General features: G+C 36.5%; 1 protein-coding gene across 2 annotated transcripts in view; it reads left to right on the top strand.

Annotated features, from left to right (window-relative positions):
• Positions 1 to 14,862, top strand: part of LOC106050327 (sorting nexin lst-4-like) — a 42,046-nt gene extending 27,184 nt beyond the window's left edge. For both annotated transcript variants that reach the window (XM_056043683.1, XM_056043684.1), the window contains exons 4-16: positions 102 to 317; positions 947 to 1,059; positions 2,676 to 2,766; positions 3,746 to 3,871; positions 4,270 to 4,384; positions 5,915 to 6,045; positions 6,150 to 6,253; positions 6,584 to 6,687; positions 7,103 to 7,180; positions 7,752 to 7,828; positions 8,638 to 8,727; positions 9,151 to 9,357; positions 10,441 to 14,862. In XM_056043683.1, coding sequence (XP_055899658.1) covers positions 102 to 317; positions 947 to 1,059; positions 2,676 to 2,766; positions 3,746 to 3,871; positions 4,270 to 4,384; positions 5,915 to 6,045; positions 6,150 to 6,253; positions 6,584 to 6,687; positions 7,103 to 7,180; positions 7,752 to 7,828; positions 8,638 to 8,727; positions 9,151 to 9,357; positions 10,441 to 10,494 — 1,506 coding nt within the window. In that variant the 3' untranslated portion in view covers positions 10,495 to 14,862. The remainder of the gene's footprint in view (positions 1 to 101; positions 318 to 946; positions 1,060 to 2,675; positions 2,767 to 3,745; positions 3,872 to 4,269; positions 4,385 to 5,914; positions 6,046 to 6,149; positions 6,254 to 6,583; positions 6,688 to 7,102; positions 7,181 to 7,751; positions 7,829 to 8,637; positions 8,728 to 9,150; positions 9,358 to 10,440) is intronic.
• The last annotated feature ends 2,209 nt before the right edge of the window (positions 14,863 to 17,071 follow it).

The raw sequence follows: 17,071 nt of genomic DNA, 5'->3' as shown, positions 1-17,071 counted from the left end.
CTCTCTTCAGATTGTTTCTATTGTTCTATCTCTCTTTCAGATTGATTCTATTGTTCTATCTCTCTTTCAGATTGTTTTGTATTGTTCTATCTCTCTTTCAGATTGTGTCAGTACCAGAGCCAGAGTTTCCCCCTCCTCCCCCTCCAGGAATGTTACCCTCTGCCCCCGCCCTTTACCCCAGCAATGGCTTCTCTGGCTCACCCCCAGACAGGGGAGGGGGCAGCGTCCAGCAACAGCAGAGTTTTGATGAGTGGGATGATGATGAATGGGAAGATGATGATGGCGAGTCCAGTAACAGCACTATAGGACAAAACCAGGTAAGCTATGTCTACCAGTAACAGCACTATAGGACAAAACCAAGTAAGCTATGTCTACCAGTAACAGCACTATAGGACAAAACCAGGTAAGTTATGTCTACCAGTAACAGCACTATAGGACAAAACCAGGTAAGCTATGTCTACCAGTAACAGCACTATAGAACAAAACCAGGTAAGCTATGTCTACCAGTAACAGCACAATAGGACAAAACCAGGTAAGCTATGTCTACCAGTAACAGCACAAAAGGACAAAACCAGGTAAGCTATGTCTACCAGTAACAGCACTATAGGACAAAACCAGGTAAGCTATGTCTACCAGTAACAGCACTATAGAACAAAACCAGGTAAGCTATGTCTACCAGTAACAGCACAATAGGACAAAACCAGGTAAGCTATGTCTACCAGTAACAGCACAAAAGGACAAAACCAGGTAAGCTATGTCTACCAGTAACAGCACAATAGGACAAAACCAGGTAAGCTATGTCTACCAGTAACAGCACAATAGGACAAAACCAGGTAAGCTATGTCTTCCTGTCATACTGGTTATTGGTCATACTGCATTATTAGCAGAAGTGGTCATACTCTACCATTATTTGAAGTTTTAAATATATATTGAAATATATTTCTAGGAACTTGGAGGTCAAGGTAACTTTGGTTTGGCAGCACCAAAGCGTGAAAATAAGAAAGTCTCTCCCGGCAGTGAGATGTCTAAATATGGCACAGTGAAAAGTAGCTTCAGCAGGTTTGTGAAATTACTGACGAAGAGAACATAACTTGGTATAATCATCTGTAATTGATGTAACTTTAATGTAACTGTATCTCATGTAGAGCATTGGATTAACTCACTTCATTTGTATATATACAAAACTTATTCTTTCCTGGACACTCAAATAAGTTTACTTTTTGAAGTAAAATATCACATCTAAAAATAGTGACATCTAAAGTTCATATCAGTTCTTAATGTAAAAAATAAAAGCTTTATTTATTTGAAACCTCTTTTACTCAAGATAGGTCTCTTTAGATTGAATATAAAACATACTTTAGTAAAACCAACTTCAACTCCATTACCTAGAGAGAAACTATACTGGATCTATATAGAATATGACCAACATGTTAATCTTGCATTCACATTGAAACATGCTCATGGCCAATACAAAATAGAATTAGTGACAAGTACCTGTCCTGTGGTATTTTACGTCTCGAGAGATGATCTTTGCCCTTTGCAACTTCTTGTGTGACTAAAGAGGCCAATCCTTGATACACATCTGTGGTCGCAGGTTGGGCATATGTGATCACCAGGCGCCATTGCATTATCACCCTTCTTTCTGCTTCTGTAGTGTATGGCATCTGCAACCAATGAGGAAGTGATACGAAGAGAAGGATGCCAGGACATCTGCTCTTTTATCAGCAGCAGATGCCTTGGCTTGCTTGACCACGTTCGTAGAATACCAGTAGGTTGACATCCACAAGACATTCTGTATGGCGATCTAAATGAAGGCAGGAGAGCCGCTGGTCGCCCACATTTACGTTATACGGATGTATGCAAACGCGACATGAAGCTCTTCAAAATTGACTCTAGCAGCTGGGAAAGTAGCACTGAATAGATCTACATGGAGAGAGAGCATAAAGGATGGGTCTCGTATTGCAGTGAGAAGTTCAATAGAACTCACCAAATAAGTTACTAATTAATCTTTTCACGCTATTATACAGCATTTAAGTAAGGCTTTTAATTGACCAGCAGGTTGTTCGAGGCTTCTTATATTTATAATGTTTAGTGGAAATGTTGAGTCACTTTTTCCCTTGCATTCCTCTAAACAGCCTTTGTCTCCGCTGACTTGGTATCTATCCATTTATTATATATGTCTTACTAGTAGTGTCATTGTGTTGAAGGTCTGGACAAGGAAACAGGAGGGGAACGTGAGAGGTTGGATTAAAGAAGTTACTGTTTTTTAATAGCCCATCACTCCCCATAGATCTCAGACAGGACAACATGCTACACTAATTTTAAGAAGAACATTAAGACCTGGCTGTTAAAAACTTTTTTTAGATTAGTTTGTCATTTTAGCTCACGTGTTTGTATTTATGTTATCAAAGCGCCTTGAACCTATATTTTGTTTATTAACAGTGCTTTATAAATAAAATTATTATTATTATTATTATTATTAGCCCTAGGAGACCTATCACTGTTGAAAAAATTCTATTCCAATGTCAGTAGTCTGTTTCAAGCAATGCAGAACATTTGTATCAATCTGATTCAAATAAAATAACTTTGACATTGCTTGCAGTCTTTTGGTTTAGCCATCAACATAAATAAAGTTATCCTGACCTATTTATAATTGGCACATTTATTTGTTCAAGGTTTTCCCATTTTGCCAAATCAGGGGGAGAAGCATTCCTAATGGGTCAAACTGAAGACAAAGTAGCAGATAGTGACAAAATTAGAATCACTGTAAGTATTATACCAAAAAAAAACAAGTTATTACTTTAAACACAACTAAATCTAGAATGTTAATGAAGTCTGCTAAACATTTTATAGTACAAGTACTCATCAGTTACAAAACAAAATGATCAGTCCAAACTTAAAGAGAAACTTGATTGGTTTTTCAAATTTGTGTTATTGACATATTTAAATTCTGTGTAATAAGTTGTTATAGTAAATATTGTACCATTTTTTATATTGTTGCTTAGAAACATTTGTATTTGAAAAATTAGAGATTAAATGCTTCACGAATAAAAAAAAAATGGGATTATGAGATTTGTTTTGAGGTTATCCTTATGCCACTCCCCTCAACAATACTGAAATCAAATCTAGAGCTAACCAGTCGCATTGCTTCATTCTTACAGTGGCTGCTGTGCCTAATTATGGCCTAGTCCATAGGCTATGATAGTCATTGGTACATTTATAGAGGTCTTACAGTGGCTGCTGTGCCTAGTGATGGCCTAGTCCATAGGCTATGATAGTCATTGGTACATTTATAGAGGTCTTACAGTGGCTGCTGTGCCTAATGATGGCCTAGTCCATAGGCTATGATAGTCATTGGTACATTTATATAGGTCTTACAGTGGCTGCTGTGCCTAATGATGGCCTAGTCCATAGGCTATGATAGTCATTGGTATATTTATAGAGGTCTTACAGTGGCTGCTGTGCCTAGTGATGGCCTAGTCCATAGGCTATGATAGTCATTGGTACATTTATAGAGATCTAAAAGCATTAGGATAACCAGCTTGAGAGAAAAAAAAGTGTAACCCCTCCCTACCCAAAGAAGTGTGTCCAACTAATTCTAGCCAACTGTCAGTGTAGGCCTAGCCTACTATAGTATGGGTACTTGGTCATGAAAAGACTACCATGTTTTTTCACAATGGTGTTTGTTGTATGTTGAGTGGTCAGGCAAGAACTACTTACATAAGACTCTTTTTACCTGCCACAGGACTCACCTGACGGTCCAATCTGGTTGAAGGAGGACAGTGGCTACACATGTGCTGTCACATCTCCTAAGAAAGAGAGTAAAATGAAAGGCCTTAAAAGTTTTATTGCCTACCAACTGCAACCATCAGTAAGTTTCTTTTTGTCTTTAGTTCCAAAAATGGCAAACTTTGTTTTTTTGTCAAGACTGTTAAGCAGTTCTGTATAGTACAAATTAGATCTTTTCTTTATAATAGTAGTGCAGTGATGTCAAGAAGAAATAGGCAATAGATTACAATTAAAATTAAAAAATTAATTAATAAAAAAAATTTTAAAACGTTTTTACTTTTCTGTTTACTTAACAAAATCAAAACAATTAAAACACTGTTGAATCTAATTGTTCAAATTTGGAAATATTCTGTAAAATAAATGTTGTATTCTTACCAGTCAGAATTCTGTTCAAATGATTGCAGTAAAATGAAATTTAAAAAAAAAAAGCCCTACCTGAACAGCCCATTAAAATGTGTAAAATCTGTTTTCTTGTTTCAGTTTAGTAATATTATTGTCAGTAGACGCTACAAACATTTTGATTGGCTTCATGGGAGGTTGGAGTGTAAGTTTGTGTGTATACCAATCCCACCATTACCAGATAAAGCTGTGACAGGTAAACAAATATCAGCCAATCCAGTATCAAATACATAGTACTTTCTTATAGTTTGACATTTCGTTTTGTTAACTAATTAGCATCTGTTGTATATATCTTTACAAACAAATATTTTAAACAGAATGGGTGTAATGGCAAAGAGTTTTGCTTTTTATACTGGCCATCAATGTAACATATATAGTTTGTCCATCGTGGTTCGATGATGACCACTTTGCACTGGGGTTTTATGCCTCCTCATGTGGCTGGTGAGACCTATGTGAGCCCGGAATGTTCGGCCGGTTGGGCAGGTTATTCCAGCTGGAGCTAGAGTTGTTTGCCTTGCTTTTCTTCTCTGGCGTTTTTCTTCTGCCAGCGTTGTTCTCTTTTCCTCAGCAACCTGTGCGCCAGTTTTCACAGCGCGACGCCGTGATGCTCTGTCATGTGCCTCTGTCTCCCAGGTGGCTGGGTCTATGCTGAACGCCTTCAGAGAAGCTTTAAGGGTGTCCCTGAAGCGCTTCCTTTGACCACCTTGCAAGCGCTTTCCTTCGCTTAGTTGGCCATACAAGAGTCGTTAAGGGATGCGGTGGTCTTCCATTCTGCAGACATGTCCTGTCCATCGCAGCTGGGACTGCATCAGGATTGTGTGGATGCTTTGCAGACACACTCTTCACATCCTTCTGAGGACAAAGCTGCAACTGCTAAAATTAATCAATATACATCCTTCTGAGGACACAAATTATAACTGCTAAAATTACTCAATATACGTCCTTCTGAGGACAAAGTTGCAACTGCTAAAATTACTCAATATACATCCTTCTGAAGACAAAGTTGCAACTGCTAAAATTATTGTACTATCGCTCTCTCACCAAGAGATTTTCCTGTGCTTCTAGCACGATTTTTGTAGATGACCAAAAGTCATAACATGTCACAATGAGTCTCAAATGAGGCTGTGACAGTGGAACACACATGAAATTAAATTTTCCTCTTTCTTTGCAGCATTGAGATTTGATTTCATTTGTTTCAAAATATGCAGGTCGTAACTAGGTTTGTGTGTCCATGTGAAATACTGCACTCATGCTTAATCTTCAGAATCGAAGACATTGCCATGTATATTTGTTTCTTTCCTCTAAAACTCAAATCATTGTACAGCTCTCTTAATTTGTAGTTTTATTTCATTTTGGTAGGGTGAATAAAATAGTTATGAATTACAGAAGTCTTATTCTATTACCCTAACAAAACCTCTTTAGTGATTTTGAAAAAAAGGGAAGACAGTGTAATACACATTGCCATTAGAATAATAATAACTTGTGAGTTTTGAATATTTCTTCATAAATGAAGACTATAACGTCCTAGCCCAAAACTCAGTGGCAGATGGATTGCAACAGGCAGGACTCAAACATGGGAATTTCAATACAACAGTCCGGAGGGCATATCACACGACAAGACACCCACCCTTGAGTGGTCTTCATAGTATAGTGATTTAGAAAAGAACAATGCTCATGTACCTTAATGTTTTTTTTTAACTAAAACTAAACATAATTCATTTTACAGGTAGGTATGAGGAAGATTTCATACAAGAAAGAATGCGCCAGTTGCAAGCTTGGGTTGATAGAATGGTTCGTCATCCTGTTATATCCCGGAGTGAAGTCTTTCTTCATTTTTTAACCTGTACAGATGACAAAGTAAGATTCCTTTAGTATGTAAGATTCCTTTAGTTTGACTTCAATGTGCACTCTGCTGTATATTTATACATTGGACAAAATGAAAATTTTTTTGTATTCTTTAGAAATGGAAAGTTGGTAAAAGGAAAGCAGAAAAAGATGAATATCAGGGAGGCAGATTTTTTCAAGTTTTACAAACACCAAATCAACCTTTGGTTATACGAGATGTGTACGTATTTTTTTAAAAAGTTTTACAGTCACAGATTCAGCCTTAGTTGTTTGTACAATGGTGAAATAGTTTTATTTTTGGAAGCAAATTAAATAAATCTTTTTTTGTCTTACTTTAAAAATCACTTTTTCATTCCTTTTTTTTTTACTTCATTTTGAATGATTCTCTATTCAGTAAAGATGTCTTGTTCTATTGCAGTCTATTCAGTAAAGATGTCTTGTTCTATTGCAGTCTATTCAGTAAAGATGTCTTGTTCTATTGCAGTCTATTCAGTAAAGATGTCTTGTACTACTGCATTCTATTCAGTAAAGATGTCTTGTTCTATTTCAGAGAGGGCAAAATGGAAGTGTTCTGTAAGTTTGTGTTGGGTATGACAGAAAACATGAAGACACTTATCACAGTACATCATGAATATGCCAAGAGACAGATTGGGCGTAAGTTTATTATAAACTAGTTTACATTTAACAAGCTTTTTTTTTCTTTTTATGAACACATTAATATTAAGTAAAATGACAATAAGTCAACAAATTTTCTTGTACATCTTGTTGCATTTCTTGTTCAGTGTATTTAAAACTGTGCATTATTGCTATATATTTTATTAACAAGGAATTTACAACTTTATTTTGGACTGCCAAGTTTGTTTCATTGGTGCTGTGATAAACTATTAGCAGCAAAAAAAAAAAAAAACACTATCAGAATTAACATCTAAAAAAATTTTTATAACCTGGAATCTTAAATGGAATATTCTCAATCTTAGAAATTCTCATAACAGAGAGGTTTAACTATCCATATATTTTATATTAAATTTCCATTTAGAAAGAGACTTATGACAATATTTGTTCTCCGCAGCATTTAAAAGAGAGTACACAAAAATTGGAGCTTCCTATAAACAGCTGGCCCAAACTTTTAACTTGGATACAAGCCCTTGTAAGTGTGTGTGTGTGTGTGCTGCTTCCTAGGGACATCAAATATTGCCTCTTTCCCTTACCTTAGAAATACTTTTGTTCTTCTTGCTTTAATCTTGAACTGTAGGAATCTTTCTTGGCAAATATTTTAAATCTTGTGGCTTATGAATATGTCAAACTTTAGGTTGTGGAGTTCAACTCTAGTGGTTTATGGATGTGACCAAACTGTAGGTCCTAGAGTTCAATCCTAGTGGATGGATATATATATATATATATACATATATATATTTATTTTTTTAATATATCCATATTATTTACACAGGATTTAGGGTTTTTAAATCATTTATTAGGGAAAGATAATTGGTGATTATGATAGACAATTTTTTAACCATCTGATAGTACCTTTGAAACAGTGAAGTCAGCTTTGATGGTCTAAGGTTTCTTAATTAGATCTTTAATGTATTTGAATACACAAATTTGTGGCTAACTTCAACTTAGTTTGACTTTGGCACTATCTTTTTATTGAAAGATTTCTACTTGTTTGACATGCTTAGTTCAAGAGGCCAACATTGGAACATATTTCTTATTTTCAGCCTCCAGAACTTTAACAGCTGCTATTGATTTTACCGGGGATGCCTTCAATGATATTGGTGAAATGTTTGCTAAACAGGTACAGAAACCTTTACTATTAGCAACATCTTTTAGTTTGGTTTTTTGTCTTCAAGTCTAAAATAATTCTTAAATGATGTAAGTGTAATAATGTTATATTAAAAGTTATGTATATATATATATTTATATGTTATGTTTGTTGCAAAAGATGTGTATGTTGGCCTCCTTCAGTCATAACAACTATGGTTGATCTCAAAGAAGACATGTTCATGGGACTGTGAAGCGGAGACACACTCCTATTCACACATATCGCAGGTTAAGGTGACTTTCTCTTTGGTGGTAGAGGAGCCATCCATTTTACATTTAGCCTGCTTTTCTTCCAGAGATGAGGCCATGTTTTTTGCAGTTCATAGCTTTCTTGGTCACCATTTCTCTCCACATAGTGCGGTCTAGGGCTATGTCTTCCTAGTAGTCAATATCAATATTCACTGTTTTGCAGTCCCCTTTGATGGAGGTGGGGACAACCAGTTTATTTTGAGCGAGTTGCTCTTAAAGGATGACTTTTTGGTGGCAGGAGACAATTACATTTTAGCTACTAGGGTATGACAGTCTATTATCTGTAAAATTTTAAAGAGGCCATCTCTGATGACTAGATTGAGGCCTTAGTCAGGTCAATGAATGCATTTTTCCTGCAGTGACAGATGGAGAATATCATGTCGATTGTGGATATCCCTGCGCAAAATCCAAACTGTGATTCTGGATGGACTTGATCAGCGAGTTTTTGTAGCTGCAAAGTATCAGGCAAAGACATAACATAACATGAAATAGCATGTACGAATGGAAAGTTTTAGTTCATGTTGTTTTTTTCAGCCGCCAAGAGATGCCTATCCATTAATTGAGAGCATGTATGAATACAAAGGTTTACTACAGACTTATCCAGATGCCTTGAAAGTACATGAGGTGAGTAGGCATTCATTTTCTGATTTAATTTATTTTTATATCCCAACTTTAGTGCCTCTTAAATTTATAAGAATGGCTTTAAAAAAAAGTTTATTTAGCATGCAAGGTGGTGTTACTCTGTCAAATTTGTCTATAAAGTTTCCCTAGTTTCCAGTGTCCAAGGTTTGTGGCCTAGTCCAAGCCAGTGTTGGAAGTATGGGCATGACTGAATGGTTCTAAGGATGCACGTCTGGGGTGTCGAGAGTGGTTCCATTGTCCTCTTTGAGATATTGCTTTAAATGACAAGTTTATGTGTAAAACTGTTTCAATATAGTAGAGGAGACTAGATTTGGAACGTTGATCATTGATTGCTTTATTAATCTAGATTGCAACATTTTGTTTGAGTAGGGTATTAATTTAGATTGCAACATTTTGTTTGAGTAGGGTGCAATTGGTAAAGTGAAAGAATGTTTGAAGCTCCAGGAAGAGAACAAAATGACAGAGTCTGAAGTCCAGAATGTTGTGACCAAAGCAGACACTATCTCTTATGGAACACTGGCAGAGATGAACCACTTTCAAAAGGAGAGAGTGGTGGATTTCAAACACTACATGCAGAACTATCTAAAGGAGCAAATAGACTTCTATAAAAAGGTAAAGCACTAGATACATTCCGGGTATTTGTTTTCTTTTTTAAAATGTATTGTGTACAGGCACATTTTTATGTGATAGCTTGCTCAGTCTGCTCTGGTCCAATCATGTGTGTGTGTGGGGGGGGGGGGAGGTGTTCTGAGAGGTTTTTGGTGCTGCCTTATATCCGTCAGAGAACACAACTCAGCTTGAGTCTTAGATTCAAACTCAAACCCCCTTGATGATAGCCAAGCAGTTTTAGCCACTCAATCATACAACACTACCTTGCAACCATTGGAAATTGTAGTGCCATTTTGTTATTGACTACTCTGTTAGTTTTCTCTGCTTCTTAGTTATCTGGATAACATGTTTTTGTTTCCACTTATCAGTTTTTTGTTGGTTTAGCAGACCTTCCATTCATTAAAATGCTACATAGTTTAGCTGGAGTAAAGGTAAAGGTATTCCTTTCAGATTATGATCTATGGGGGCAATCTGCTTCTATGGCTAACAAGGGTGTCATGGGGCCAGCACAACAATCAACTGCCTTTACTTCCCTACCATATGTCAGGTACCCAGTAGAGTTTTGTTTGGACTCAAACTTCCAAAGTTCAAAATCCCAGTCTCTAATGGGATTCAAATTCATGATCCCTCAGTTCAGAAGTCAAGCACTTAGCTACTCAACCCCATGCCCCCACCATAGTCTAACATAAATTCTAGACAGCTGTTCACATAATCTAGATCTGTAAGCAGACAAGAACAGCTAGATTTGTTCTACTGTAGAGAACTGTTTGACATTGCTAGATTTTGTTTTTCTACTGTAGAGAACTGTATAACATTGCTAGATTTGTTCTACTGTAGAGAACTGTATAACATTGCTAGATTTTGTTTTTCTACTGTAGAGAACTGTTTGACATTGCTAGATTTTGTTTTTCTACTGTAGAGAACTGTTTGGCACTGCTAGATGTAGAGCTATTGTCTGCTGCACATCAAACTGAATGTGTGATAAATGATTAAATCTCAGCTTTATTTATTTTTATTCTAGTTTTACCCTTTGATTGTCTGCCCCTAGAGCTATGACTTGTAATACATCAGCTTATTTATTTTCAGTTAACAAGTAAACTAGAAGATGCACTACATCGCTACGACAACGACAACGTATAACAGTTGCACTATCAAGTCAGCCAAATGTAACCATATGTGTACAACTTCTGATGTTCTAGACCATAACCAAAGTCCAGATTTAGCAATTGATACAATTATCCTATACTTGTATTTAAATATCGACAAAATCTAATCGCACGCGATGAATCAAAGTGTGAAACAGAAAGCAGCCTTATATATTTGTGAGATATCATTTGTATATTGTAAGATAGGGAACTGAGTAATGTCATGTCAGTTTCTTTGAAATAGACTGGTCAGCTCTTTGTAGTGTCATGTCAGCGTCATTTAAGTAGCCTGGTCAGCTCTATGTAATGTCATGTTAGTGTCATTGAAGTAGCCTGGTCAGCTCTTTGTTCTCCTGCAGCTTTAGGCATAATGAAAAGACTCCAATTTGATATTACTTTCACCTGTCAGTGTATTATACAGCAAGGGTTTTGGCCCTTGTTTAAAAGTGAAACTCTATCCAAAGGGAGTGAATGGTGGCCATTATTATTCAGTTAAACTTATTTAAAGATTGTTTTGATTGCTGACATTTCCTACCTTGTTATAATCTATGTGATGATGCAGTACTATATATTATTAATTGTAAATAATCAAAAACTTCAACTCAAATGTAACCTTCCCTTCATGGAGTATGTTGCAGCTCTGTTTTGTTGTTTGTTTGTTATCCTTTGTAAAGAAAGCTAAGCTTGTAATGGTGGTGTAGTTTTGTCTTCACCATTTGTAAAGGTTAGCTGGGGGGGGGGGGGGAATGATAGATTGATGAGAGGGGAAGTGAGTGTATGTGTGTGTGTGTTGCTGGAACAGCCCAGGGTTGTACACATCTATCTAGATATGCCTGAGATTGCCTGGACATTGTGCTGAACTTGGAGCAGTATTTATCACAGCTTTGTGCTGTTTGTTTTGTGCTTTGCACTGTTGAAGTCGTTGATGATTCATTTATTCTGGATTTAGTTCTGTCTGAGGTAAACTTGTAGCCAAGTTGTTTGAAGCTCTCATAATACTTAGATTAATACTGTGGGTTTTTTTTTATGTGCTGTTAATTAAGCAATTATCTTGACATTTAGACAGACAATGACTTTTAGATGTGGCATCAATTGTGCAGGTGTTTCTTTAATTGAATTGTGTAGCTTATCTTTATGTTTCCTGAGTTTATTTTTGTAGGACTTTTTTTTTTTTTTAGTTTATTTGTAGGACATTTCTTGAGTTAATTTGTTGGACATTTCTTGAGTTAATTTGTAGGACATTTGTTTCTTTAGTTAACTTGTAGGACATTTGTTTCTTGAGTTTATTTGTAGGACATTTGTTTCTTGAGTTTATTTGTTGGACATTTTTTTTTAGTTTATTTGTAGGACATTTCTTGGGTTAATTTGTTGGACATTTCTTGAGTTAATTTGTAGGACATTTGTTTCTTTAGTAAACTTGTAGGACATTTGTTTCTTTAGTTTATTTGTAGGACATTTGTTTCTTGAGTTTATTTGTAGGACATTAGTTTCTTTAGTTTATTTGTAGGACATTAGTTTCTTTAGTTTATTTGTAGGACATTATTTTTTTGGCTCTTGGCTGATTTGAACACAGCAGCAGTAAATGTTTCTGTGAAAGTTTGATGCTTCTCTAAATTGTTGTTGACTTGTGTGTTAAGTTTGATGCTTCTCTAAATTGTTGTTGACTTGTGTGTTAAGTTTGATGCTTCTCTAAATTGTTGTTGACTTGTGTGTTAAGTTTGATGCTTCTCTAAATTGTTGTTGACTTGTGTGTTAAGTTTGATACAGTGAGCTCAATATGTTTAGCACAGTAAAAAAATGTTTTAAAAGAAAAATTTGAATATGTAACATTCTTTGGTACACATTACAGCCAGCTTTTAGTATCTTGAATGTCTGTCTCTTCAAAATAATGGAAGTTAGAGTCTGGTGCAGTTTATGTATTTTTAACAAAGTATTAACAAAAGTAGAACACCTAGTGGTCCATGCAGAATCCTATCTAAAGATATTCTGTGCCCAGGACTGCACATTGACTTTGTATTACTTCACTTAGAGATACAAATACAAACAAGATTCAAAACCTCACAACACTTATGAGAATCATGCCATGTAAAGTGCAAATGTATCACAAAGTGAATTGGATGTTGAGATGAAAGTTGAACCTCATGCACTGTGTACCTGAATGTTTTCCCTTTACTGAGTTTCTTAAAATGTTTTGATGTCTTATTTAAAATTGTAACATACAAATCAATGATAGAAGTGTCCCTGATCTAGACTTAACATCATATTGAATCAAAACATTGGACAGATTATTCACATTTCATTTTGGTCTTTTATTTTTTTTAATTCTTATGTTCTTGTTGCCTGTTCTCATTGCCATGCCTGTTGTTCTGTGTCTGTGGATAGAACTAACAACTTATCATGTTTCTGTTTCTTTGTGCATCAGCTTTAGAACAAATCTGTTTGTCACTGACACATATCTTATTGTCACTAACACAAAATATCTGTTTTCTTCAGATCCCTACACATTTTACAAAATCTAAAAGAACTTTTTAACATTTTACTGAAATACTTTTTTGGTAAATATATTATTAAAAAACAAATTATTGCTGATAGATTTTGTAATAGAAGTCTATTTCAACAACTGGAGGCCATAATGTCTAACTCAGGGGTTCTCAACCTGTGGGTTGCTACCCCCTTGGGGGTCGATTGACGATTTGCCAGGGGTCGCCTGAGGCCATCGAAAATATGGATTGTTATTGTCTTTTCTTCTATTGCTGTGTGTGTGTGGGGGGGGGGTCGCGGCAGAATGGGGGATTGTAAAAAGGGGTCGCCGAGCTTAAAAGGTTGAGAACCGCTGGTCTAACTGATATTAGATGCTTCTAGTGTTGAATCAAAGACATGTTATGCTAGCATTATATGTGCCATTATTGTCTTGGATTGAAAGTGAGCAGTTTAGTTACAGACTTTCAGACTAAACAAAAGCTTGTATTTGAAAGAAGTACGATAGAAATGATTTAGATGTCTTAGTGAAAAGTAATTTGTTGGTTTCAGTTGATATAGTACATTTTATTGGTTGGTATTTTCTTTTATATTTATCTTGCTAGGGAAGTACAAAATGTATGGTTCTATTTTCACTGGGTTTTATTTGAGGATTCTGATTGTTAAAATAGATTTCTACAAATTGTGTTTTGGTCAGTTTGCTCAAACAAGTGGTTTGAATATTTGAACAAAAGAAACAGGGTTGTTTCAAGACCATATCTTTTGGTCACTCAACCAGTACCAGTAGAGGTTTTTGTTATGGTCATTGCTGTACTGGTCAGTAGACTCAGTAGAAATAATGTGTGTTAAATCATTTATTGTGATCATTTTTATGTGAGGGATGATCATATGATCAGTATACCTGTGACAGTGTTTACCTGTCATGATGTTAGTATATCCAGGCCAGTTTGTGCCCCTATCAATAATGATACTGTCATCAGTACACATGTGAAATGTCATTGTGCTGTGATCATAAGTTCTGTGGATCTTTGTATTGTTGTGGTCAGTTCATGTCACTGTCATCTAAAAATCCTGTGGACAGTACACTTTTGACAGTGGCCTAGTTGTGTTGTGTTAATCATTGAATGACATTTTGTGTTTATAAATCTATTCTAATGTAAATCACATTTTTTGTTTGGTCTGTCCTGGAAGTAATTCTGAGAGCATGCTCATAATACAATGAACAGAGTTGCAATATTTATTTATCTGAGTAACTTTACCTTCAACAAATCATTTATTATCACTTAGTGATCATTGCAAAAATATTGGGAATGAACCTGCACTAGCCACTTCAATATGAGCATGACTTTTCCCTTCTGGCACATTGGTGGCTATAGTCATTACTTGTTGTTTTTTTTTTCTTCTTTTTCTCACATTGTTTTTGCCTTGTACTTAACACACCAGCTAATCCTGGCTAATAGTCTTGAACTGGGCATGTCTGTAATGCCAGGATGGCTGTGTGTCTTGTTGACGAACTATTCCCCTGTTAATCCATTGTACATTGTATGTTCCCTGTACTACTAATGTGACTCTCCTAGTGCCTTTTTGTTTCCTATTTATAATGAATGTAACCTATTGAATTATCTACCATTTAGGAACAACTTTATGATTTCTATTGAAATTTGTTTTTCTTATTGATGCATTCAGAAAACAAACACAATAAACCTTGTAGAAACTAACCATGTGTTTTATTGAGCATGTATTTATTGATATTTGAGCATGTATTATTCATTTTATGCTGAAACTAAAATGGCCGCTGTGACTCTTCATTTTTTAATATAGTTTAAATATTTGATCAATAAATGTATTTATTTTTTTTTATATTAAACCGTTTTAAGTATTTGAATTATTTGCAGCTGTCTTATTGGACTGAAGTATTACTAGGGTAGAATATTAGTTTAAGTTGTGACCACCTGAGGATACTTATCGAATTCTTAAATTTTGAATCTTAATAAGTCTCAAGTACTCAGTCATTATTACACTAAAGGCTCAACATTAACTGCATTGTCTAATAAAAACTTTTTTTGTAAGACTTTGCATTCACACAGTTTAATGACGCCTTTTTATGTATGCTTCCTTTTTATGTATGCTTCGTATCTTCTTCCAAGACAACATGTCTTCTCTATGTGAAGGTGTTGATAGTGTGAATGTGGAATTGTGTGTTCTTACAATGTGTTGTATTGGAAGCCTGTGAACCAAGTTCCTTCTCTTACCTCCTCAACAGTTGCACCACATTCACACACTGTGTGTGTCCATTGAACAGAAACTTTTGATACTTTGATCAAACATTTTGAATCTTAACTAGTGAAAAAACCCCACAGATATGTATTTTTAAAAACTAATCAGCCATGTTTGTAATGGTGTGAAAGTGCTGTGGAACATTTCCCCTTCAATATGAAATTTTTAAAAATAAAAATAATAATAAGGCTAGTCTTCGAGTCCGATGATTAGTGAGGAATGCAGTATTTCCCGTCGCTGCGCAGCCCCAGCTGTGACCTACATATTTTGCCACATCCATGGCAAGCATAACCATTGTCCGCAGGTGGTCGATTTAGATTTTCTTTTCGCCGTCTATGTCTGTCCTCGACAGAGGATTTTCTTTTGGTCTCAAATATGTATCCCACGGCCTTTGTGAGTGACCTCCAGCTGTCTCGTTCTGAAGCCGCATGCAACCAGTTGCTCTCGTCTATGTCAGCTAAGGCAAGTTAGCGCCTAAGCTGGTCTTTGAAGCGTTTCCGTGGGGCACCTCTGTTACGTCGACCACCTTCTAGCTTAACAAAAAAAGACTGCCTTTGGCATACATTCGTCTTCCATACGGGATACGTGCCCTACCCAGCGTAACTGTCGGACCATAAGAAGTCCCTCTATGCTGTCCATACCGGCGTTCGCAAGGACATCGCTACAACTACAACTAGTGCGGTCTTGCCACCGTGTGTCCATGATGGAGCGCTCAAGTAGTCTTAGTTGCTTTCTGTATAGTGTCCATGTCTCAGAGCCATATAGAAGGGTTGAGAGAACCACCGCCTGGTAGACATTGATTTATGTATGCAGGAGGAGCGATTTATTCCGCCAAACTCTCGCCTGAAAGCGTCCAAAAGCGCTACTGGCCCTGGCCAGACGGTTATCAACTTCCCTTGAAAGTGAGGAATCATTTGACACTATACTACCTAGATATGTGAAGGGGTCTACCACGTTAAGGGCCTGTTCGTTTACGGTGATCTTTGGGGCTGAGTATGTTTTATTGGGTGACTTCTTGAACATGACTTCTGTTTCCCGAGGTTTATAGATAAACCGAAAGCAGTTTGGGTTCTGTTAGCAAGGGCCATAAAATATGCAATGGTTCTAACACCACAAGCAGTTTGGGTTCTGTTAGCAAGGGCCATATAGTTTGCAATGGTTCTAACACCACAAGCAGTTTGGGTTCTGTTAGCAAGGGCCATATAGTTTGCAATGGTTCTAACACCACAAGCAGTTTGGGTTCTGTTAGCAAGGGCCATATAGTTTGCAATGGTTCTAACACCACAAGCAGTTTGGGTTCTGTTAGCAAGGGCCATATAGTTTGCAATGGTTCTAACACCACAAGCAGTTTGGGTTCTGTTAGCATGGGCCATATAGTTTGCAATGGTTCTAACACCACAAGCAGTTTGGGTTCTGTTAGCAAGGGCCATATAGTTTGCAATGGTTCTAACACCACAAGCAGTCTGGGTTCTGTTAGCAAGGGCCATATAGTTTGCAATGGTTCTAACACCACAAGCAGTTTGGGTTCTGTTAGCAAGGGCCATATAGTTTGCAATGGTTCTAACACCACAAGCAGTTTGGGTTCTGTTAGCAAGGGCCATATAGTTTGCAATGGTTCTAACACCACAAGCAGTTTGGGTTCTGTTAGCAAGGGCCATATAGTTTGCAATGGTTCTAACACCAAAAGCAGTCTGGGTTCTGTTAGCAAGGGCCATATAGTTTGCAATGGTTCTAACACCACAAGCAGTTTGGGTTCTGTTAGCAAGGGCCATATAGTTTGCAATGGTTCTAACACCAAAAGCAGTCTGGGTTCTGTT

The sequence above is a fragment of the Biomphalaria glabrata genome, chromosome 10, assembly GCF_947242115.1.
Source record: "Biomphalaria glabrata chromosome 10, xgBioGlab47.1, whole genome shotgun sequence".
In the NCBI taxonomy this organism is placed as follows: domain Eukaryota; kingdom Metazoa; phylum Mollusca; class Gastropoda; family Planorbidae; genus Biomphalaria; species Biomphalaria glabrata.
The sequence above is the reverse complement of the archived record's forward strand: the minus strand, read 5'-3'. Positions and strand labels throughout refer to the sequence as shown.